We start from the raw sequence: 24,631 nt of genomic DNA, 5'->3' as shown, positions 1-24,631 counted from the left end.
ATTTATCTGTTATTTAGCTGTCAATATGAGTTCATATTTTTACTGAAGTACAATGGTTGATCATCACTATTGTCACAAGGTGACAAATCTAGCGGAACTAATTTCCGCTAGGAGTGTGTTTCCCCCCGGGACGATTTCACCGGCACATCGTGCTGGTTTGCTGTTGTCAGTTGCCATGACAGCGGCAGCTGATTTAGCTAAGCGGGACCAGGTGCGGGTGTTTGGTGTGGGGATTTGTGATTGGGAAACACGACCAAAAGAAGCAGTTAAAAGGGAAAGGAAAAGGCATTCAAGGGTGGTACTCCCCCGGGAGAGATCGATTCCTTTGGCAGTGGCTTGGGTTTGCTGGGATCTTTGGAGCGGCTGTGAGGATCTGACTGGAAAGGGGTGCAACGGTGATTGAAGGAGTGCAAGCTGGAACGTGAATTGGCTGTGAAGTGAGAGAATTGTGGAGATTAAGTCAAGATTGGAGAATGTCATCACTCGAGGGAAAAAGATAAGTAATGAAACACCGGATCCGTGTGAATGCATGTCTTGCACTGAATTGGATAAGGAATTGTGAAGTGTATTGACCACAAATATAATTACCACTAAGAGTGTGAACTGATTCATCTTTGAACCCCTGATATCTTCTTCTGAGTGTGAAAGAGTGTTGAAGACGCTGTGTTCCATGCGTTGCGAAATCCGCTGCATCTCACCAGCTTCTGAGTGTTGAATCAGCGCAACAGTGGAGGGATTGAACATTGGGTGAGTGCTGGCCTTATTGCACTGAGATTTGAGAGTGGATTGCGGTGCCTGAATTGAAGTGTCACACAGTATTGGACTTGACGTGAAGTTGCAGTGTGTGAATATACATGTTTATTTAACCGCCAGTGTTCTCCAGTTTACATTCTCGCCAGTGTTTGCGGAACGAAGCCCTCAGGCTGGACGTGTATGTTCCATTTTCGCCACCAGGTCCTGTGATATGGGAGAGGAGGGTGATGGTCCTGTTTAACTTGTTCTGTCTATTTAAATAGAACGTTCCTCTGCCACCGCCTTCTTGTGTGCTGCCTGTTCAGAGGAGAGACACACCCCAGCAGCAGCGCTGCTTGTCCCGAACCTCCCGCTCCAGCCGTAAGTCCACCCTTCACCGAAATATAATTAAACCTGCACACTTGTCTCTGTCCTGGATTATACTGGGTACCCTCGTCTCTGGCTGGAGTCGTCAAGGGCGGAAAGGCACCCGGAGGACCTCGCACCTGTCGAATAGCTGACGCTTGAGAAAACTTACCTGCTACCCACCTGTCCTGTGGAGAGAGTCCTCGCCTGGCCCGTGGTCCCGGCCCTGGTCTGCCCAGACCGTTGTCCGCCTGTAATTCGCCGAAAAGAGCCTTCCCACCACGTTACTTACCTGCACGCCAGACGGGCGTTCGGCTCCCTCCCCCTCTGTGGCTGCCAGTAGTCCGGGCCCTCGCAGCGCACCCCTCGGTCTCCTCCTCCCTGGAAAGAGAGACGAAGCCCATATTAAGACTTTTAATTCCTGCTTTTATTTAAATAAAGATTGTTACTTTTAGAAAAAATCTTCTTGTCTGTCTGGTCTCTGGTACGCTCCTCGAAGTGGTCCTGGGTTTTGAGGGGTGGGCGCAGTCTGGCTTGGCCCCCCCGACCTGTGACACTATGTTTGAGATATGTGTTGATCTATAAGTTCTAAAGACTCGGGAGATATAATATTTAACAAATCACAAATGTATTGACAGCCCAGCAAACTGATATTTATAAGGTTCTTTGGCATTGGCCCCGTCCGTAGTGCATAATCCGAGGGTAGCGGATCTGCAGTTCCTGCCTGAAGACGAAGGCAGGGGCGCAGCCGACCCGCCCAAGAGGAATGGACAGGACCATCCTGGTGGTGGTGAGGAGGATGGAAGTAATTAGCGTCAGTATCTGCAAACTCAAACATGTGTAAGTACCGATCTTTTTTTACAGCAAGTATTAGGACATGATTGGATAGATGTGAAGGTCATAAGTGACGTGTAGTAATTCAGTCTTCGTGGCAGAACTTTATGCTGAAGCTTTCATTTCTCCTCATTGCAACTTTTGCAACTTATTTGTCCGGGTGAAAAGGGTAAACTGTGCCTCTAGTTCCCTTTCGAGGGAACTCCAACTGCGTCGAATGACACTTTGGGGGAACGCCCCTCAGCGTAGCGCCTATGAAGCATGAATGAAACTGAGCCGATCTCCGATTGGTGCAACGTCATGACCTAATGTGTGACGACACATAGGCGGAACTATAAAGGGACGCCGGCACACATGAATGTCAGCTTTCTTTTCTTCAGCAAGCGCTATCTGTGACTGTGTGTCTTATTTATTGTTGTCTGTCAAACTGAGTGAAAGTGAAATGGCGAGTGTGAGCTTCAGGAAGTGTGTGCATCCTTGCCCTCGTTACATCACGGGCGGGGACACACACCGACTGTTCACACATTGTTTGGAAATGCAGCACGCGCAGGCAGCCCTTGAGGGGGCTGCTTGCGAGGATTGTGAGAAAATGATAATCCGTGTGCTGCGTTCCCGGCTGGCTATCTTTGACGAAGATGGCCAGCCTCGCGAGCCCCGTGGTGCGGGACCCGCGTCCGCTGAGGCGGCGTGGCGACGCTCTTCATGGGGCTCGCAAATGGATCTGTCCGGGGATCCCGAGGCTGCTGAGGCACCTTCTCGGGATTTATCGGGCAGTTCTGATGTCCTCGAGCCTCGAGGCTCGAGTCGAGGATCCGATGCTTGAGTTGTCTGCCTCTGAGGAGGTGGACGTGCTCAGCATCGAGGGCGGGGATTTCGGGGACGACTCGCCGCCCCGTGTCCCCGCGTATGAGGAGCTGGTGGAGGTTGTTTCCCGTGCAGTGGCCCATTTAAATATCAGCTGGCCACACGAGAGGCAGGAAGCGCAAACTAAGAGTAAACTGGATGAAACTTGGATGAGCACAGGGAACAACCTCATCACCGGGGCTTGCCGTTTTTTCCCGATTTGCACTACGAGTTGTGTAAATCGTGGAAAAACCTCATTCTTCTCGTGTTTCCAATCCCCCTGTCCTGAATTATAGTAACATCATGGGGGCACGAGAGAACGGATTTGGGATGATGCCGCGGGTTGAACAGCCTTTAGCAAATTATTTATCCCCTGAATCGGCATCATCTCTTAAAGCCCCGGTGCTGCCCACTAAGCCGTGTAGAGACACATCATCGCTAGTGGGCAGGGCATATATGGCTGCGGGTCGGGCTGTTGCGAGACAAGGCTTTCCTCCTTGATGCCCCGATTTCGCCTTCTGGCCTGTTAGGCGACGCCTTTAATACCGTCGTCGACAGGTTTCAGGAGGCGAAAAGACAATTAGCGGCCTTCAAACAATATCTCCCTCGCCGCTCAGTGTCCAAGAAGTCTGCCCCCAGTGGGCAGACGCAGCCACAGCCATCCACCAGCTCCTCCGTCTATAGACAGGCTCAAAAACAGAGCGTTGCGTCTAGAGCCCCCCCTCAAGGAGCCTGGGGGCATAGACAGCGCTCTCAGGCGAAGCCTCAGCCGAAGCAGGGCGACCTGAGGGCTGTCCTGCAGGCCAAAAAGGCTTCGTCAAAGAGATCCTAGCTGGCCTAGGATCTCTGCGGGCGGCCCCACCCGTGGTGGAACGACCGAGGTCGTCTCCTTCGCGGAGCCCGCAGGAAATCGATGTTTCTCTCCCGCCGTTAAACACGCTTCGGGACACATCGGTTTCCAGCGAACGCAGGTTGCACTGTCCGCCCCACAGGCTTGCGGTCAGGCAGCATTCGCGTTCGCCCATCGAGAATCATTTTTGGTTCAGCCCTGCCGGGAATCCGCTTCAGGGGGCCGAGAACGAATCCCGATTAATACCCGAAGCCAGGCTTGAGAGCCTGGTTCCCTTGATAAAATATTTCGATGCATGGAAAAATCTGGCGAATATTTCTCCTTGGGCCCTGCGCACCATTCAAAATGGGTACAGGCTGCAGTTCAGTTTCCGCCCACCCAGATTCAATGGGGTGGTCTGGACTGTAGTCGACCCAGTGCAGGGTCGGGTATTGGAACAGGAAGTAAACTCCCTGCTGGCAAAGGAGGCTATAGATCGTATTCCTCCACCGGACAGGGAGTCCGGGTTTTACAGCCGCTACTTCATAGTTCCCAAGAAGGATGGGGGGTTGCGTCCAATAATAGATCTCAGGCACCTGAACCGTTCTCTGAGGAGATTCAGGTTCAAGATGCTCACTATTCCCATTATCGTAAGTCAAATTCAGTCCGAGGATTGGTTTGTCACGATAGATCTAAAGGACGCATACTTCCACATATCCATCCTTCCATCTCACTGGAAGTTCCTGAGGTTCGCTTTCGGGGGCAAAGCGTACCAATATCGGGTTCTTCCGTTCGGCCTAGCTCTCTCCCCTCGCACATTTACCAAATGTATGGATGCAGCTCTGGCACCGTTGAGGCTTCAGGGCATCAGGGTGCTCAATTATATCGACGACTGGCTGATTTTAGCACAGTCACAAGAGCTGGCGGTTCGGCATCGAGATGTCGTCCTCGCCCACATCCAGAGCCTGGGGTTGAGACTCAACACGAAAAAGAGCGTGTTGACACCCGCCCAGAGAACCACGTTCCTGGGAGTGGTGTGGGATTCGGTCATGATGCGGGCACAATTGTCTCCTGCACGGATCGAGTCCATCCTGACCATAGTGTCCGGGATAAAGCTAGGCCAAGCCATCACCGTAAAGCACTTCCAGAGAGTGTTGAGGCTCATGGCAGCAGCGTCCAATATCATTCCATTTGGCCTGCTGCACATGAGGGCCCTTCAGTGGTGGTTAAAAACCGAGGGGAAACCCGTTCCCGCATGATCAGGGTTACGCGCAGATGCCTTCGTTCCCTATCTATGTGGAAGAAAGCTTGGTTTCTGTCCCAAGGTCCAGTGTTAGGAGCGTCATGTCGCCGGAGAACCGTTTCGACAGACGCCTCCCTCACGGGCTGACAGGCCCCCGACAGGCCTATGGCAGGACCATCATGCCTCCTGGCACATAAACTGCCTGGAGATGTTGGCGGTGTTCCGGGCTCTGAGGAGCTTCCTGCCGGACCTCAAAGGTTATCATGTCCTTGTGAGGTCGGACAACATGTCGGTAGTGGCCAATATAAACCATCAGGGGGGTCTGAGGTCTCGCCCTCTATGCAGACTGGCGCATCAGATCCTCCTGTGGTCCCAGGGGAAACTGTTGTCTCTAAGAGCAACATACATCCCGGGGAGTCAGAATCAGGGAGCAGATATCCTGTTGAGACAGGGGCTGAGGCCCAGGGAATGGAGACTCCACCCCGAGGTGGTGGAGTCAATATCTCAGAGGTTCGGCCCAGTGGAAGTGGACCTGTTCGCGTCTCGAGAGACGTCCCATTGTCCACTGTGGTATTCCCTCTCCCATCCAGCCCCGCTGGGGTTGGATGCCATGGTGCAGACGTGGCCGAGGCTACGTCTGTACGCATTTCCCCCGATCGCTCTGCTCCCGGGAGTTCTAGAGAGAGTCCGTCGCGACGGGATCAGTCTACTGTTGGTAGCCCCATTGTGGCCGGCCCGAGGATGGTTCTCCAACATAATTTTGCTCCTGGACGGCCCTCCTTGGGAGATTCCCCTCAGGAGGGACCTGCTGACACAGGCAGAGGGCTCAATATTTCACCCTCGGCCCGAGTTATGGAAACTGTGGGTCTGGCCCCTGAGGGGGCACAGTACCTACCCCTCATACCTTTATTAGGTTTTATAGTCTGGACATTCCGTCAACACCCGGCTCTCTTGTGCTCGCGTCCTAAGTGTGCCTGTGAGCAGCTTCACACTAGGGCAGGCAGGGCACGTTGTGGCGTAGTGGGCACTCGTTCCCCCAAAGTGTCATTCGACGCAGTTGGAGTTCCCTCGAAAGGGAACGTCCTAGGGTTACGACTGTAACCCTTGTTCCTTGAGAAGGGAACGAGAACTGCGTCCCTTGGCCATGCCTTCCCCTGCCTGGGAGCGCTTGCTTCATCACAGAAGCTGACATTCATGTGTGCCGGCGTCCCTTTATAGTTCCGCCTATGTGTCGTCACACATTACGTCATGACGTTGCACCAATCGGAGATCGGCTCAGTTTCATTCATGCTTCAGAGGCGCTACGCTGAGGGGCGTTCCCCCAAAGTGTCATTCGACGCAGTTCTCGTTCCCTTCTCAGGGAACAAGGGTTACAGTCGTAACCCGAGGACGTTTTAAGAGGCTAATTATGTTCATGTCGTGTAGCTTACTTTGAAAATAAAATATGGAAATGAAAAAACATGTATTGTAGATGCTTGCATTGCTAAATGCTAAACATTGTTAATTGCCTTGACAAGAAGTTTTAAGTTAAAAAGACTACCTGCTACTCAAAAGATGAACAAAACAATTTAAGTAGATTTGAATTGGAGGGGATTAGTTGAGTTCACTTAAAAAGTTGAATGCGATACTTTTTTCTTGTTTTGTTGATGTTGAATGTTTAATGAATCTGGCCGAGGATTTTGTTTTTCTGTTCAGAACTTTAAAAACCGGCTCCAGTCACAGTGTAATATGTGTGCAGTGTGTGTCTAAATCAGCAGTTCCTCTTTCACTGAAGGGGTTTTTGTACGGCTGTGTATCACTGTGTTAATGGCCATGCAGCATGCTGCTGACAGTGATAATCTCCTGCATCTTCAGACTGGACATTTCTAATATTGAGCATGAAGTTTGTTCCTGATCTCCCATCAGTGAATCTCTCAGAAACTCCAGACACTTTGTTACCAACACTATAAAACAGGAGTTTGGGTGTTTGTCCGGGTCTCTGGTGATACCAGGCTAAACTGGACGTTAAACTGGAACTGCTGGACCCGCAGTTGAGAGTGACGCTGCTTCCCACAGACGCCAGATTCACGGATGGACTCTGAGTCAGAATGATCTCAGCAAAACAACCTGCCATCACAGCACATCAGTCAGTGTTACAGTCAAACACACAATACATGAGAAGAATGATACAACATTTATAAAGCACTTCTGAAAAAGCTCTGAATATTCAACACTAATCTCACCAGCGAGAGAAAGCAGTAGAGAGCAGATAATCAGAGCGTTTGCAGTCATCTTTGCTGAGAATGAGTGAGAACAGACGAGACCTGCTGTTTACAGTCCTGACCGGCGGACAGTCCGTCTTAAACAAAGGGGTGTTGCACATATTCAAAGCTGCTTCCTTTCAGGAGGAAATCTGTCACACTGATTGAAATAAAATTTATTCAGTTTCAAATGTAGTTATCAAATGTAATTTCTACGATTATTAAGATTTAATATCAGCAACACTGATATTTCTGAAGAGTTTCCAAAGATATGATAAATGATATCTAATAAACATTCAGTAGTTGACCATCAGTGGATCAAATGGAGTTTAGATTTTGTGTTTAAACGTGGAATCATATATTACAACATTTTCCTTATATAAATGAAATGTATATTTTTAATTGAACTGTAATTGACACTAAACACTAAATGAACTGAAAGATGTTGTTTTAGAGATGCAGTGAACAGTGCAGCTACTGAAGCGTTCAGCAGGTTTTTGTACGTCTGCTCTATTAGTGTGTATCACTGTGAAGAACTTTCGGCAGCGGCACCAGACTGGATGTTGGCAGTAAGTAAATAATTAAATCATTTTTATACAATGTTGTCATATTTAGTCATGTAACTGTAATTTATGACGTTAAAAATGAAATGTTTTCCTGCGTATTGGGGAAAACATTTCTATTTGATAAGCAGTATGTAATTTTTAATGCAGTTTACATTTATGAGTTAATATTACAGACACACACTGCAAAAGTCTTTTCTACAAATTAGCTTTGAACATTTTCACCATTATTGGACAGGAACAGTGATACATTGGATAAATATGGACATGCTATAAGAGCATGAGAAGAATATATCAATATAAAAAGTTGTCGTTTTGGCCTACAGATATTTTAATACATAGTATATAAATTTAAATACATTTTCACAATTTTAATACATTGTTAAAAAAGTAAAATTTTGGATCCTTTACAAAGAATAATGTACTTTAAAAGAACATACTTAAGTGGGAACTGAATGTAATATTTTCAGACACTTAATTGCATGTTATTTAAAAACAAATGTATTATAGCTCAGATTCAATTTAAATACATTTAGTGCTTTTTTGACCCACTTAAGTAGTTATTAAGTGCTTTATGTATCTTTATATTCAGTATATTAAGTAGGCTACTTTAAGTATCTTCAAATGTAATTTCATAATTATTACTTCTATTGTCTTTGAAATATAGTTAAAGTACTGTCGAATCTACTGACAAGCATGTTTTGTAAACTAAAATATACTTTAATGTAATTTCTATTGAAACTTGTCTGTCATGTATTTAAATATACTTGTACATTTGTAAAGATTAAGCTGCAATTCAATACATTTAAATATATTAACTTTAACTGTAATATAGAGATACACACTACAGTAAAAATTCAAATCAATCATATTTACATGTGCTTTAGTAGTATTCAACACATCAAAATAAGGGTACTTCATTTAATGATTATTAAAATGATTATTAAAACATAATGATGTAATTAGGTACTTGAATGCAAATCTTTCAATTGCAATTCAACTTTTTAAGTCTACTTAAGTGTGTTAAGAAACATAGTCATGAAAGTGTACTTTCTTTAAGTGCACTTAAGTGGCCTTTCATTACTATTACATTATCTGCAAATACAGATTTGTAAAAAATATACTAGAAATGCTCATTCCATAGAATTATATACTTTTTTTTCACACGAACTGAGAACACATTATCATCTACTTTCATTATACTGTAGTTAACTCTTGTTTGAATGTATGTTTTTTCTATTGTGTTTACTTGTTACCCAACAGCCATTACAAAAATATTATGTTTATGTAATTTTAGTTTGGAGGACTAATTCATAATGCATTCGAATACATTTGGGGAATAAAACAAGTAGTTATGCAATAGCTTAGTAACTCCTTGCTTCAACTAAAAATCTGTCATTATGATTTTATTTGATTAATCTTGAAATCTAATCTTGATTAATTAATTCATCAAATGTCACATTCATCTCAAATAAATTGAAGCTGTTTGTTAAGCGAGTTGTTTGTGGTCCCGCTGCTCTTCTTCTCTCAGGCAACACTCCTCCTAAAGTGATCCTCCTGCCCCCGTCCAGTGCAGAGATCTCCTCTCTGAACACAGCGACACTGCTGTGTGTGGCCAGCGAGGGCTTGCCGTCAGACTGGAGCCTGAGCTGGAAGGTGGACGGCAGCAGCAGGGCTCAGGAGAGCAGCGCTGGGCTCCTGCAGAAGGACGCTCTGTACAGCTGGAGCAGCAGCCTGACTCTCTCTGAGCAGGAGTGGATGAAGAGCGTCTCAGTGAGCTGTGAGGCCACACGGAGCGGCCAGCCTGCAGTCACTGCACAACTGAGGAGAGATCAGTGTTCAGATCAGTAGATCCGCTCAGTCTCTCCTCTGGCTTCTGCTTCATCCTTCTGGCTGACGTGTCTCTTCTGCTTCTCTGAGTTCATTCACACAAGAGCATGCTATGATGTTCTGTTATAACTGAAAATAAATCAATAATATTGCGTCTGTCTTTGAGTCCTTTTGTATGATGTGAGAAAAAAATTATTTGTTTTTAACCATTTACTGTTTTATATCCTGCCGTTTCAAATCAGTGTTTAGAAGTACAAATATCCCAATAAATCTTCTAGTAATATAATGTATCCTCTCGAATAGGGTGGTCTGCATCAAAAAATGAATAAATAAATATTAGATGGAGTTACATTGTGAGACATGTTGACTTCCCTATAAAGTATTTCATCTCAAATACCCAAATAAAGTTCACTCAGTGAAGCATGACAACACCTGCACAGTAAATTATGAAACAAGAAAGTCATCTTGAAACAGCATTTGCAAGTGTTGCTATTGTTAACAAAAACTCTAAAATCTAAAAAATAAAATAACTAAAAAATATAAAAAAATAAAGGTTCCAAAAGGTTTTTTTTCGCAGTGATTCCACAGAAGAACCATTTTTTGGTTTCCCAAAGAAGTGAACAGTTCTAAAAGAACCAAGTTTTTTCTTAGTGTGAAGAACGTTGTAAAAATCCAAAGAACGTCCTGGTTGCGTATGCAACCCACCGTTCCCTGAAGGAGGGAACGGAGGACGTAGTCGCCGTCGACTGAAATGAAATGGGATCACGCTAGGGAGCCTATTGTCTTCGAGTAATTTAGAACGAGCCAATGCACATTGGCGTGCGAGATATGCATCTCACACTCCGCCCCGCGGCGCAGGTACAAATACGGAAGTAGATGCACGCACCATTGCTTTTCGCTGAGGAGCCGAGCGTAACTCGGAGTCAGCGGTGGTCCAGCGATAGTGGCAAGGGGACTACGTCCTCCGTTCCCTCCTTCAGGGAACGGTGGGTTGCATACGCAACCAGGACGTTCCCTTTCAGTTCGTGAACGTCAGACGTAGTCGACGTCGACTGAAATGGGATCAACCATTGAAAACGCCACTAAAGCTGCCACCTTCCAGTGCCTAGACAAAAGCCTCCTGATCCTCCCGACCTTTTTAGCGGAAGAGGATAGGGCTTAGGCCAGGAAGTCACTGCTGTTCCACAAGACCCACTCAGTTAGACTTGGATAACACTGGGAAAGCGTACCCTGTACATGGAAGGAAGGGACGCTGCGGAAGCCACATCCTGCCCGAAGGGAGGTAACATGTGGAGAATACACATATGAACTGGGCGGAGACCGGGCAGTGCAACATATGGAAGGTCACTGGGGAGGCTCCAGCCTAAGACAGGGGGGAGACTCAACCAGCCAATGACAGCAGAGCAGGCTCTGCCGAGGGAAGACACGGGCTCACCGTAGGGAGCCGTACCGTGGAAGAATACACATATGGGATCACCGTAGGGATCACAACATATGGACCCAGCCTAACACAGGTTCCACACTGCTTACGAGTGGTAGGCCTAACACCGGGCGTTCCGCCACGTCTGATGTCGGAGGGGTGCGGAGGAACTCAACAGGGTTCGGATAAGGGAACTCTACTGGAGCAACATGGCGCACGTATCCAGTCCATAGGAGGGGAATGGCGCAGCAAGCCGACACTTCGAACCGGGCTCATGGTGAAACTGGCTTCATATGAAGGGAGCCCACGGGAAGCCGCGGTTCGACTTAGGTGTCGCCCAGCCCCCAACTCTAGAATATCTGTCAGCGAAGCACTCTGTGTCAACGCCTAGGTGGGAGCAACACTCATAAAAGAGGAGCTCACCACGTAAGTGGACATGAGTATCTCGGGATTTTCACCAAGATAAGGCAACCATATTCAGTGGGCCAACCTCGCTTGGAACAGCCTTCCCTCTCTGCTGACTTCCTAACAGATAAGAGCTGGTCTGAGGTCCTATGGCTTGCGTTCTGTACACGTATAACCGCGATGAAGCGGACGGACAGAGAAAGCCAGGGCTGGGTCTGCCTCCTCCGGGGCAGTGCTTGCAGGCTCACCACCTGGTCCCAGTTTAAGGGAGAGGTAGGAACCTTGGGCACATATCCAGGCCGGGGTCTCAGCTAATGAGAGTTAGCCGGCCCGAATTCCAGGCACAAGTCATTGACCGAAAGCGAGCAAGTCCCTACCCTCTAGTAGAGACAATGCGAGCAGGAGAACTGTAAAAAACAGATTTTTAACTCACTGCCCGCAGTGGCTCAGGGGTGGTCTCTGCAGTGCAGTAGCACCAGAGATAGGCCCAAGAGGATAAAGAGGGACGCAGGGATGACCCTTGCTCCCTCAGGAACCTGACGATCAGGACGTGCTTCCCATGCTTCTGCATATGATGTTCGTCATCATATTGAGGGTGAAGGAACAGCCTACTCCAACCCAACTTGCAGGAAAGAGAGCACTGAAATGACCGAACGCTCTCAGGATCTCCTCAGGAGAGAAGACTCATTCAATGAATAGGTTCCACTTCTAACTTAGCGAAGCACAACTGCCTTATCTTAAGGGGGTGCTTGCAGAAGTGATGGTCTCTACCACATATCCTTGTGGTAACCACCTGAACCTCCACGTCCATTTTTTTTTTTTTTTTTGAACGCGGGTGCCATCATGCCCCATCCCCAAAAAGTATTCAGGGGAAGTCAGGAAGGCTGTCGAGGGAACTAGATCTGGTTGGGCCAATTAGGGGCAACTATCAGACCTGTTCCACTCCTGACTTAGCACAGTAGGTGCAAGCGACCTGCGCACTGCTCAACACTAGATGTGAAAGTCACTGAGCTTCAGGAGCATCTCTGCTCAACACTTGAGTGTGATAAGTTCACTGAGCTCAGGAGCAACTCTGCTCAACACCTAAGTGTGATAATTCACTGAGCTTCAGGAGCATTTCTGCTCAACACCTGAGTGTGATGAAATTCACTGAGTTTCAGGAGCATTTCTGCTCAACACCTGAGTGTGATGAAAATCACTGAACTTGAGCAGCGCCAAGCGATAATGAATCGCATAGTCGCTTTCTTAGAAGGCTCACTGGGGAACGCATTTCTGCGGGGCCCCGGGGTCAGCTGAGAGCTAGTGTCTGTCCAAGGGATGTCTGCTCAGACAGAAACAAAACTGGCAGAGGGACGAGTCCGGAGAGGCAACAGATGTAACTGTGCGGCCCCGAAGTGGTCCCTGCCCAGCTGGACCGCCAGGGGATGGAGTCTCCACTCTCCCTGGCCATAGCTGTCGTGAGGCTCGTTGGCGGCACGATTGAGCAGGCCGGAAGAATTTTATAGTGGAAAGAAGCAACCTCAGAAGCTTCTGACTCCAAGGAGGAGGTGACAGGCGAGTTATGACATGCGAGGGAAGCTTAGCGCAACGGTCGCGATGTTGTCTTTTCAGACCAGTACCAGCTAGCTGAGCAGTGGTGGCTCAAAGCGAGGTGAACTGACAACTCGAGGTAACAAATACCAATGCAGTCGGAGGTCGCCCAGGCCTCCGTTAAAGCATGCCCTTTGTACATGGCTCCTCAGTCAGTGTTAGTGGACCTGAAGGTCTAAACACGGGCTGAGAGTTTGGCGGCAGGCCGGGGTGATCTTTTAATCACACAGGGCGTGCCGCTCTGCCACGGTCACCTCGGGACTCGATCATAAAACTAGTGCTGAAGCGGTCTTCATATGGAGGAAGCCCAGCGACTGCCATATGCCCCAGGAGCCTCTGAAAATTCTTTCAGTTGAACCCTTTCTCACTTCTAGCACTAGCCTAACACACTCTTTTGAGAGACGTGTTGGACCGAGTCCCTCTCCTGAACTGAAAAGAGATACTCAGCCCGTGGGCGAGATTAATCTCTCCCAGTTGACCTGAAGACCCAACTGGCTATGGAGCACTCGAAGGGTAGGACCTGTACGGATACTTCGTACCCTCGACGCCAGACACAGAATGTTCTGTGGAGCGGAGGATAGAAATCTGAGTACTGTCCTTCAGGTCGAACGCCGCAGGCCATCCTTGGGGACGGAGCATTTGAAAATGCATCTCTGTGTTAGTAATTGAACGGAGGCTTTCGAAAAAAGGGCCCGTTTCAACTGACACAGGTCCAAGGTGGCCATGACACACCACATATCTAGGGTACAATAAAGAACAGGTTAAAGAAACCGGTCTTCATATCGGCTGAGGAAGAGGCTACATCGCGTCCTTCGCCAGTAGGACTGTGACGTGCGCACACAGGCCAGGAGCAGTGCTCAACACGTAGGTGTGATAATTATCACTAATTCTAGGAGCATTAGCTCAACACCTAGGTGTGAAAAATATCACTGAGCCAGGGCGGAAGCCAAGCGAAATGAATCGCAAGCCGAGTCTGCTGGTAACTCAGGGCCAATGGAGCGGTAGGAAGCACTTTAGGCTTACACACACCATACCAGGGCCCAGAGACCACAGACGTACCCGAGGTGAGGCAGCGTGGTGGAGGACAGGGACCCGGCTCGGAAGTCTGAGTGTGCAGTGCAACACCTACCTGTCTCCACGGGACAGCAGGAGATGCGTGAGAAGGCGGATGACCGGGTCCTCGAACGCGTCGTGCTGCCGACTGGCGAACAAGAGGGGGCTGAGGGGTGCAAGGCTGTTCCACAGGGTCGCACACCACCAACCTCGCGCTCTTGGGACCCAGGGACGGAGGAATTCGCTCTTTGACAATTTGGGAAACGGTAACCATCTGAAGAGCTCGTCCCCCCAACCCTGGGTGGCCTGTCTCAGGGACGCTTCGTCTGACACTCGCCCCCTGGCTGGGCAGTGCCTGAGACAGACCGGGTGACCTGCCTGCTGCTGGCTCTACGCTGGGGTCTGAGTGAAGCCTGTTGCGGGGGCCCCGCGGAACCGGAGGCAGCGGCAGGGGGACGCCCTCGGCGACGGGCAGGCGGAGGAACTGTCAATGGCGGCGGGTGGAGGCAACAGCAGGCCGCCAGGACAGGGTGTGTCGAAAACCCTCCGTCTGCTCTTGGGCTGTGAAGAGCTGTTGGGTACAGCTCTCCACCACGTCGCCGAACAGCCCAACCCGGGAAATTGGGGAGTCCAGGGACCGAACCTTGTCCGCATCCGCCATCTCAACCAGGCTGAGCCAATGATGGCGCTCCTGGACCACTAAAGTGGACATCGCTAGACCGACCGCGCACGCTGCGACACTCGTGCCCCGTAGGGCGAGGTCAGTGGCAGTGCGGAGCTCACTCATGAGCGCACGATCTAGACTACCCTCGTGCATGTCCATGCAAAGAGGAAGCAGCTTGCCCGCCAGCTTTGTGAGCTCTGACCGTCAAATCTGACGCGAGCTCTCAGGCCTGCGAGGGGAGACGAGGATCCCCCGTCCAAAATGCAGCGGCCGTTGGACACAGGTGTGTCGCAAAAGACCGCTCCACTGGAGGGATAGCCTCATAACCCTTCACCGCTCCTCCGTCAAGGGTAGCGAGGGGGGGGAGAACCACTCAGGCAGTTTTCAGCAGTAAAAGGTGCCGTCCACGACCTAGTAAGCTCTCCATGCACTTCAGGAAAGAAGGGTACTGGGGCGGCGGGCTGAGAACCAGCACGGCCCGCCCCGAGATACCAATCATCCAACCGAGACTGAGCAGGACACGGTGGAGGGTTCCACTCGAGCCCGACAGCCTCGGCGGCCCGTTTCAGCATAACTGACAAATCTGGATCCGGCTCGGGCAACGTTATGCTCCCAGAGGAAGACAACGCAGTCGAGTCGTCATCTCCAGAGGCCAGCTCACCCTCCGATGCTGCAATCGGCGTCCTGTCCTCTGGGGGAGCCCCGGGTGAAACGGCTGGCCCACCCATTACAGATGGACCAGCACGCTCCACGGGGGACTCACACGGCTGCGGTGGAAAGGAGGAGTGAGGAGCCCACAGGGAATGGTTACCGGGCGAGACATCCACCACTATCCTCCTATCACCCATCTCACGCAGCACCCGAGGGCGGGGCGTGGTAATGGGGACTCGCGCTTCGCGGACGAAGGCGAGTCTCGATCTCAACACCGCGACAGTCATATTCCTGCAATGGAAACATGAACTGTCCACAAAAGCTGCTTCAGTGTGCTGTAAGCCCAAACACGTGATGCAACAATTGTGACCGTCAAAGAGAGACAGGGAACGACCGCATCCAGAAACGCACGGGCGGAATGACATCTTGAAAAAGACGCAAACGCACCCGTGTTGTTCTTTCAGGAAGTGAAAAACTCTCACCAGTGCCGGAGCACACAGGGGAATGACCGCGGCAACACTGATACAGGAATGGTGCAGCCTGTATCAGTGAAGCACTCACTTTCTTCGCCCCCAAACGGCCGTCAGACAAACAAACACAAACAGAAATTTGGTTGCTGTGACAACAGCAGTTGAGAGCTCGGAAGCTCGCGATCACCGCTGCACTCGCGCTGTAAACACCGACACCAGGAGAGACTTCCAGAAGAAGCACGACACACTCGCTCGTTGTATAACAAGACTCTACAGACCTGAACATGAAGCTCGGCTCCGAAGTGAAAGGCAATGGTGCGTGCATCTACTTCCGTATTTGTACCCGCGCCGCGGGGCGGAGTGTGAGATGCATATCTCGCACGCCAATGTGCATTGGCTCGTTCTAAATTACTCGAAGACAATAGGCTCCCTAGCGTGATCCCATTTCATTTCAGTCGACGTCGACTACGTCTGACGTTCACGACTGAAAGGGAACCTTTTTTTCCACCAGAAAGAACATTTTGTAGAATGGAAAGTTGTCACATGTGTTGTGCAGAAATTCAAACACAAATGACTTAGAATGACAATATCAAAATATTAATCCATAAAACCAAAACACAGGAGATTCTTCAGGAACAGCAGACTCACGTTATGTATCTGTTATTTAGCTGTCATATGTTTCAGAGTTCATATTTTAACTGAATTACAATGGTTGATCATCACCATGTTGGAGATTTGTGTTGAGCTATATGTTCTCCTCATTGCAACTTTTGCAACTTATTTATCCGGGTGAAAAGGGTAAACTGTGTGCCTCTAGTTTGCTTAGAGGGGAGCGCAGCTCGTCCACTGCGTCAGGGGAGAGACCCTGCCCCTGATCCAGATCCTTCAGCAGGTCGGCTTGGTATGCCTGTAACGGCTACTTCCTTCACGCACTCCCACGGCAGCTGAAGCCTCGCTGAAGCGTGCTCCATAACACCCAACAGCTCATCATATGCGGGTCAGGGAGGCTGTGAGGGTTCAGGTTGTACCTCTTCTTCATCAGCCATCTCCTGCTCTCTCGGGATAGGTGCCAGTAGAGCACTCGCTGCAGGATCAGAGGATGTAAGAGATAACACATCCTCGTCCAGCAACTCACCCTCGCGAGCTTCTGATGGGCGTGAGAGAGAAACACCTCTCTCAAACTCATCAGCGAGCTCCATCTGGGAACCCCTTGATCCGAGTCTCCGCAGTGCCTCAGCACGAGCCGGACCCGAACCACTGGGCCCAGAGGCCTGTCCCTCTTCCCTCGAGAAGAGGGCCAGACGAGAGCAGAGTTTTCTAAGAGGAAAATTCTCACATTCTGTACATAATCAGATATAACGAATCAATAAACGCACAAGTTGTGTGTGTCATCTGGTGTCAGAAACCTGAAACACGGATCCACACACTTCTTGAAACGCTTGTCACTTGCCATAATTGTTCTTACCCTTTTTCAGGTGATTGCAAATCAGACAAAACAGTCCCTTCAGACGAAAGTGGATGACATGTTCTCTAGGCCCCCTACTAGTGACGTCATATTCGATTGCCATGATTGGATAGCTTTTCAGACACCGGTTCACGTGGAGGGCGTTCCCAAATAGTGTCGTCGACGCAGTGTCTCGTTCCCTGCTCTCAGGGAACAGAGGTTACAGTCCTAACCTAGACGTTTTAAGAGGCGAATTATGTTCATATTGTGTAGCTTGAATATGAAAAACAAGGATAGACGCTTGCATTGCGAAATTCTAAACATTGTTCCCTTTCAAGGGAACTCGCGTTGCGTCGATTTGACGCTATGGGAATGCTCTGCGTGATTGCGTCATGAAGCACTTGTAAAATCAGTCAGTATAAGCGGGTGACGTCATGGCAGGAAGCTATAAATCGCACCCAGACCAAACATTGTCAGCTTCTGTGTCTTCAGCAAGCGCTCTGTGTGAATCTGTCTCTGTCTATTTATTGTTGTTTGTCCAGAAGCATATTATATATCTTGACAGGAATATAATGGTGAGTAAACAGCATGTTGGATCGTTCGTTCTGCCCTGCCCTCTCTTCATTACGAGTCAGGATACACACGCTTAATGTGTTGTTTGTTTGGGAGTAGAGCATGCATGGTCAGCTCTAGTAAATAGGGCTGACAGTGTTCATTCACAAATTCACGACGTGTAACATATATGCACTATCGAGAGTTTGAGCTCTACTCCTGATGGCTTTCTTCTCGAGGGAAGAAAGTCAAGAAAGATTCTGTGACTCGATCTCGGATCTCGCGTTTGCCGAGGCAGCGCGTGGGTCTGCGTCTCTGCAATAAGAATCTAATGGCTCAGATCGCGCGTTTGCCGAGGCAGCACCTAGATTATACTTCTGCAATACACTCAAAAAAATGATATGTTGGTTTTACTTAACTTTTTTATGTAAACAGGTTCCACCGGTTCCACATAACTATGTTTCGTTTAACAAACATAATATGTTCATGTAACTTCAACACCATGGAATTTGGTCATTTTAAGCGACCCAATTAAACTCTGAGCTAATGAGTTAATTAAGTGAATAACTGAGTGATGATTGAGCATTATTGAAGACACCTGATGTTAACAAGCAGAATCTCTGAAGGAGAAAACCGGAATGTTTAAGTCACCATTATGGAGATAAGTGTGTGTTTTAGTTGGGCTCTTGACCATTAACTTATTAACTTTAGATTTTGTTTGGTTGCTGTACATGAGTTATAACAGCCGGATGAACAATGAACTAAGGAGATCTAATGGTGTTGGTTGTGATTTAACATAATCATTATTTCACAATCATTTGACCTCAATCACTGAACTTATATTGAACCCAATTTCTGAGTTAATAATCTAGTGGATCAGATCGCGCGTTTGCCGAGGCAGCACCTAGATTATACTTCTGCAATAATAATCTAGTGGATCAGATCACGCGTTTGCCGAGGCAGTGCGTAGATTATTTTGTCTACATCTCTCCAATAAGAATCTATTGGCCCAGATCTCGCGTTTGCCGAGAGAGCGTGTATATAATGGGTCCGCAATATGCGCAGGGAACTGAGCAGACGGGAATTTCCCTTTCTCTCTTTCTCTTATCATTCTCTTGGTTCTTTTTGTGTTTGAGATAATAATATGTATTTAATTTTGAGAATTAATTAAATATTTGTCTGGCTTTAGAAAGTAGATGTATGAAGAAATATATTCATTCTTTCATCCAGACCAAGTTCTATCTGAGCTGATTTCTGTCTGCATTTACTTGTGATGAAATTAAATGTTAATTAGGCCTTCTAATCTGAGTTGATGTCTGTATTAATACACTATATTTAGCCTTTCACCTAGACCGTTTCTACTTGTCTGGTTTATATTTGGCTGCATTTAATTTTTGAGAAAATTAAATATGTACTTATCTGATCTCTGATGAGTTAGATGTTCATATTAATATAGTATTCAGCCTTTCATCCAGACCGTGTTTCTGGTTGATCTTTGGCCGCATTCAATTCTGAGGAAATAAATGGTAAAATTCCTTGGCGGAAATGGATAACACCTCACTATACGGTGCCCATCTCCCTTCGGTGCTCTCAGGGGTCTTTCTGCCAACCCCATCATCTCGTGTGCTTCGGAGCGCAACAATCTCCAGTAAGCACTCAAAAAAATGATATACTGGCTTTAATTAACTTTTTTATGTCAACAGGTTCCATAAATTAACTTTTTTATGTCAACAGGATGCACATAACTGGGTTACGTTAAACAAACATAATTTGGTCATGTAACTTCAACACACTCAAATAAATGATATGTTGGCTGTAATTAAATTGTTATGTCATCAGCCAGGGTCTGATATGGTGGCTTTAATTAACTTTTTATGACAACAGGTTCTGATATGTTGGCTTTAATTAACTTTTTTATGTCAACAGGATGCACATAACTGGGTTACGTTAAACAAACACTGAACACTGAAGCAGATAATTAAGCGAATAATTGAGTGATGATTGAGCATTAATCATGAACACCTGATGTTAACAAGCAGAATCACTGAATGAGAAAACCGGAATTTCAGGTAACCATTATGGAGATGAGTGTTTGTTTTAGTTGGGCTCTTGACCCTAACTTTATTGACTTTATATTTTGTCTGACTGCTGTACATGAGTTATAACAGCCAGATGATCAGTTAGAAAAGTTGATCTGATGGTGTTGGTTGTGTTTTAACATAATCATTATATCACTATCATTTGACCTGAATCACTGAACTCGTATAGAACCCAATTTCTGAGTTAAGTTTACCTTATGGATTATAGCAGCACTGCCATTGTAGAGCATACCATTTTTAGCCTTTTCAATGGAATCCAAATGATCAAATCAATAAAAAAGAAACAAAAAAAAAACTTCTAAAAAATAAGAAAAATTTATGTAGGCACACACAGACATCGATAATCAGCCTGTGAATCTCAACAATGGTGACAATTATAAAGCATGTTGCAGTGCATTCTGGGTGCCACCAATCAAAACTCATTCATGGCTCCCATCATGCATTTCTGCATGAATAAATAATGAGCTTATGGTTTGAGGTGATCTGTTTGTCACCATTGCTGAGATTGATTCGCTAAATATTGATGTCTGTGTGTGCTTGCATACAAACAGGGTTTTTTTTTTTTATAGATTTGATCATTTGGATTTCATTGAAAAGGTTAAAAATGGTATGCTCTATAATGGTAGTGCTGCTATAATCAATAAGGTAAACTTAACTCAGAAATTGGGTTTTATATGAGTTCAGGTAAAATGATTGTGAAATAATGATAATGTTAAAACACAACCAACACCATCAGATCACCTTTTTAATTTGTTCATCTGGCTGTTATAACTCATGTACAGCAACCATACAAAATCTAAAGATAACGATGTGAGGGTCAAGAGCCCAACTAAAACACACACTGATCTCCATAATGGTGACTTTAAATTCTGGTTTTCTCATTCAGTGATTCTGCTTGTTATCATCAGGTGTCTTCAATAATGCTCAATCATCACTCAATTATTCACTTAATTATCTCATTAACTTTAACACCGCTTCAGTGTTCATTTAACACTCAGCTCAGAGTTTAATTAGGTCGCTTAGAATTACCCAGATACACCCAGTTATGTGGAACCTGTTTACATAAAAAAGTTAATTAATGCCAACATATCATTTTTTTGAGTGTAGTCTAAGACGAGCCCTTATCTCAGTGTCCGCCCGGAAACGTAGCGGCACTGGGATGCTCGCCCCCTTTGATGAGGGTCTCAGAGCAGTCAGTTCGGTTGTTCCCTGCCGGTTCGCCGTACAGGGCACCAAATTGGTCGCTTGAGTAACACCTAGACCAGTCTTGACAGCCTGGTTCTCTTAGTAGATTTTTTGGCAGCGTGGGAACTTCTGCCAAACATATCTCAACAGAAACAGAGTGTCTGTTCCTGACCCCCCCACTAAAAGACTGGGGTCGGGTTGGCGCTCTCACTCGCAGCCTTCGAGGGGCAAGACTTCGTACTGCTGTCTAGACATCATCTCTCCTAAGTTTCTTAAATTGATTATCGATTCAGTAGGGCCAGGATTGGTGTCCTTTGTTAATAAATGCCTCCTTACCGGCTCTATCCCTGCTGCCCTCAAGGAGGCCACTGTCACTCCTTTGCTCAAGAAGCCTTCACTGGATCCTACCGTGTTAAATAATTTCCGTCCTATCTCTGTTTTGCCTTTTGTCTCTAAGGTGTTGGAAAAAGTTGTTCTTGACCAACTCCAGCCCTTTCTAAAATGCAATGATATCTCTGAAAAATTTCAATCTGGTTTTAAGTCTGCTCACAGTACTGAATCTGCTCTGCTGAGAGTGTTAAATGACATCTATCGCTCCACTGACACTGGTGACTCTGTGGCTCTTGTTCTTCTTGATCTGTCGGCAGCTTTTGATACTATCGACCACTCTATCTTGTTATCCAGACTAGAATATGATGTGGGGCTAAAAGGTGTCGTCCTCCAGTGGTTCCAATCTTATCTCTCGGGTCGTACTTTCAGAGTAAAGCTAGGAAATTGCTCTTCGTCTGCTGCGCATCTAACCTGTGGCCTTCCTCAAGGTTCTATTTTAGCGCCTTCTCTCTTTTCCCTCTACATCTTACCACTGGGCACCATTCTAAGAAGACATGGGGTATCTTTTCACTGTTATGCAGACGACACCCAATTGTATGTTCCAATCAAGAGAAATGATCCCTCTGCCCTTTCATCACTGTTAGGTTGTCTGGATGAAGTAAAATTTTGGCTGGATCAAAAATTTTTGTTTTTAAATGAAAACAAAACAGAGATCATTGTTTTTGGGTCCACTGGTAATCCCCAGGCTGTTACCTTTGACCTAGGCAGACTAGCGGCATTTCGTTCTGCAAGTGTGCGGAATTTGGGCGTTTGTCTGGATGAGTCTTTAAATTTTGAAAAGCAAATCTGTTCTGTAATATGCTCTAGTTTTTATCACCTGCGGCTGTTGTCAAAAGTCAAACCTTTTCTTAATCACAAAACTCTTGAGATGGCTGTTCATGCTTTTATCACCACACGTGTAGATTACTGCAATTCACTTTACTGCGGTATCTCGAAAACGCAAACAGCTCGTCTTCAACTGGTGCAAAATGCCGCTGCAAGATTCCTCACAAATAGTCGGAAAAGTGACCACATCACCCCAATTCTGAGGTCTGTTCACTGGTTGCCCATTCATTTCAGAACTGAGTTTAAAATCCTGTTATTTGTGTACAAAGCTCTATGCAACCAAGCGCCTAGCTACCTAACTGAACTGCTTCAACCTTACACGCCGTCAAGAAGTCTGAGTTCAGGTGAAAAAAATCTGTTACAAGTCCCTCAATGCAGACTTAAACCTAGAGGGGATCGAGCCTTTTCTGTGGTTGGGCCTCGGCTGTGGAACAATTTGCCCTTGGACGTTCGGATAGCCCCTTCTGTGATTTCTTTTAAGTAACTTTTAAAAACGCACTTGTTCTCTTTGGCCTACAAATAAGGTGCATGTACATGTATATATATGTGTATATGTGTACATATATGTGTGTGTATCTATATATATGGGTGTATATATAGATATATTTATACTTTTTTTTTTTTCTCTGTCTATTCTATATTTCTCTCCTTCGAGTATGATACTAGTATTAAACCTGTTACTGTCTTCTCTGTTTTATTTTCTACTACTGATAGTCTCTGAGACTTCTTGGACGTCTCCCGTTTTAAGCTGTTCTTAACCTGTTGTACTGTTCTATGATGTGCTACTACGCATGGTGTTGGTGTCTTTTAATTTTGTAGTTCTGTGAAGCACTTTGGTCAGTCAGTGGCTGTTATAAAATGTGCTATATAAATAAAATGAACTTGAACTTGAACTTGAAGACGGATCTGAGGACCGTCATTATTTACAAGAAGGCTGCGGGGAAAAGGTCCTGACGCCCGAGGGGTCAGGCTAATGAGGGCAGTCTCCTCTGAAGTAAAGCGGTGAACACCTCATTATATGGTGCCCACTGCCCTTTGGTGCCCTTAGGGTACCGTTATGCTAACCCCGCCACTTCATGTGTTTCGGGACAGAATTCGGGTCTCCGGCGAGAACATATCTCAGGGTCCACCCGGAAATGTAGCTGTCCTGGGATGCCCGCCCCCTCCAAGTAGGGTCCTAGAGTAGTCAGTTTGGTCGTTCCCTGCCGGTTCGCCGTACAGGGCAGGGAAAGGAGACTCCACCCCGAGGTGGTGGAGCTCATATGGAGTTGCAGATGTGGCTGTACTGCATCTGTACATGGTTTCCCTGATTTTTCTACTCCCGGGAGTTCTGGAAAACAGAGTTTTGGAAATGTGGGTTTGGCCTCTGAGGGGGCCCAACTCATAGACTCAGGTCTCTCAACTGAGGTTGTTGAGGCCACGATCACTCTAGAGCTCCCTGCACAGGAAACAAACCGGTTTCCTCCATGGTGCATTAGAGCAGGAGGAGTATGGTGCCTTTGTAGCCTCGTATTTGGGGTATCCCTACAAGAGCTGTGTGATGCGGCGGGCTATTCCTTTTAGGAATACTCCTAAAATGGCTACTCCATACAACCTATTTTTGGGCTTCGCTCCTGGGCCCCAGGTGATTCTGTCTTTGTTGTGCTCGCCTGATTTCACACAAGACAGGCACTGGTCACTATGGTAGCGTTGGTATAGACGTTCCCATAGCGTCAAATCGACGCAAAGCGAGTTCCCTTGAAAGGGAACGCCTCGGTTGTGACTGTAACATCGGTTCCCTGAAGAGGGAACGAGACGTTGCGTCACCCTGCCATACTTCCGGCGTGCCTGTGATCGACTTGCTTAGACCTATCAGAAGTTGACAATGTTTGGTCTGGGTGTGCTTTATAGCTTCCTGCCCTGACGTCACCCGCCTATACGCCATTGGACTAATTTTACAAGTGCTTCATGACGCAATCACGCAGAGCGTTCCCATAGCGTCAAATCGACGCAACGTCTCGTTCCCTCTTCAGGGAACCGAGGTTACAGTCGTAACCAAGGCGTTTAGTTCCCTTGACAAGAAGTTTTAAGTTAAAAAGACTACCTGCTACTCATTAGACGAACAAAACAATTTAAGTAGATTTTTTTTTATTGGAAGGGATTAGTTGAGTTAACTTAAAAAGTTGAATGCGAAAGGTTGCCTTAATCTTATGAGTTAGCTCAACTTTTTTTTTTTTTACAGCGAATGTTTTGTGAATCTTGTCCCAGATTTAGTTTTTCTGTTAAGAACTTTAAAAATCGGCTCCAATCATAGTGTATTAAGTGTGCAGTGTGTGTCTAAATCAGCAGTTCCTCTTTCACTGAAGGGGTTTTTGTACGGCTGTGTATCACTGTGTTAATGGTAATTGAGCATACTGCTGACAG

At 46.9% G+C, this 24,631-nt stretch overlaps 2 gene segments (V, D, J or C); one reads left to right on the top strand and one right to left on the bottom strand.

Moving 5' to 3' along the window:
- Positions 1-6,596: 6,596 nt before the first annotated feature.
- Positions 6,597-7,175, bottom strand: LOC130087136 (Ig kappa chain V region 3381-like). The segment is given in 2 exon segments: positions 6,597-6,953; positions 7,070-7,175. Coding segments are annotated over 2 exon segments (360 nt in total).
- Positions 7,130-9,632, top strand: LOC130087287 (Ig lambda chain C region-like). The segment is given in 3 exon segments: positions 7,130-7,179; positions 7,622-7,656; positions 9,182-9,632. Coding segments are annotated over 3 exon segments (405 nt in total).
- The last annotated feature ends 14,999 nt before the right edge of the window (positions 9,633-24,631 follow it).

The sequence above is a fragment of the Rhinichthys klamathensis genome, unplaced genomic scaffold (assembly GCF_029890125.1).
Source record: "Rhinichthys klamathensis goyatoka isolate OS25496 unplaced genomic scaffold, OSU_Roscu_1.1 h1tg000004l_1, whole genome shotgun sequence".
Taxonomy (NCBI): domain Eukaryota; kingdom Metazoa; phylum Chordata; class Actinopteri; order Cypriniformes; family Leuciscidae; genus Rhinichthys; species Rhinichthys klamathensis.
The sequence above is the reverse complement of the archived record's forward strand: the minus strand, read 5'-3'. Positions and strand labels throughout refer to the sequence as shown.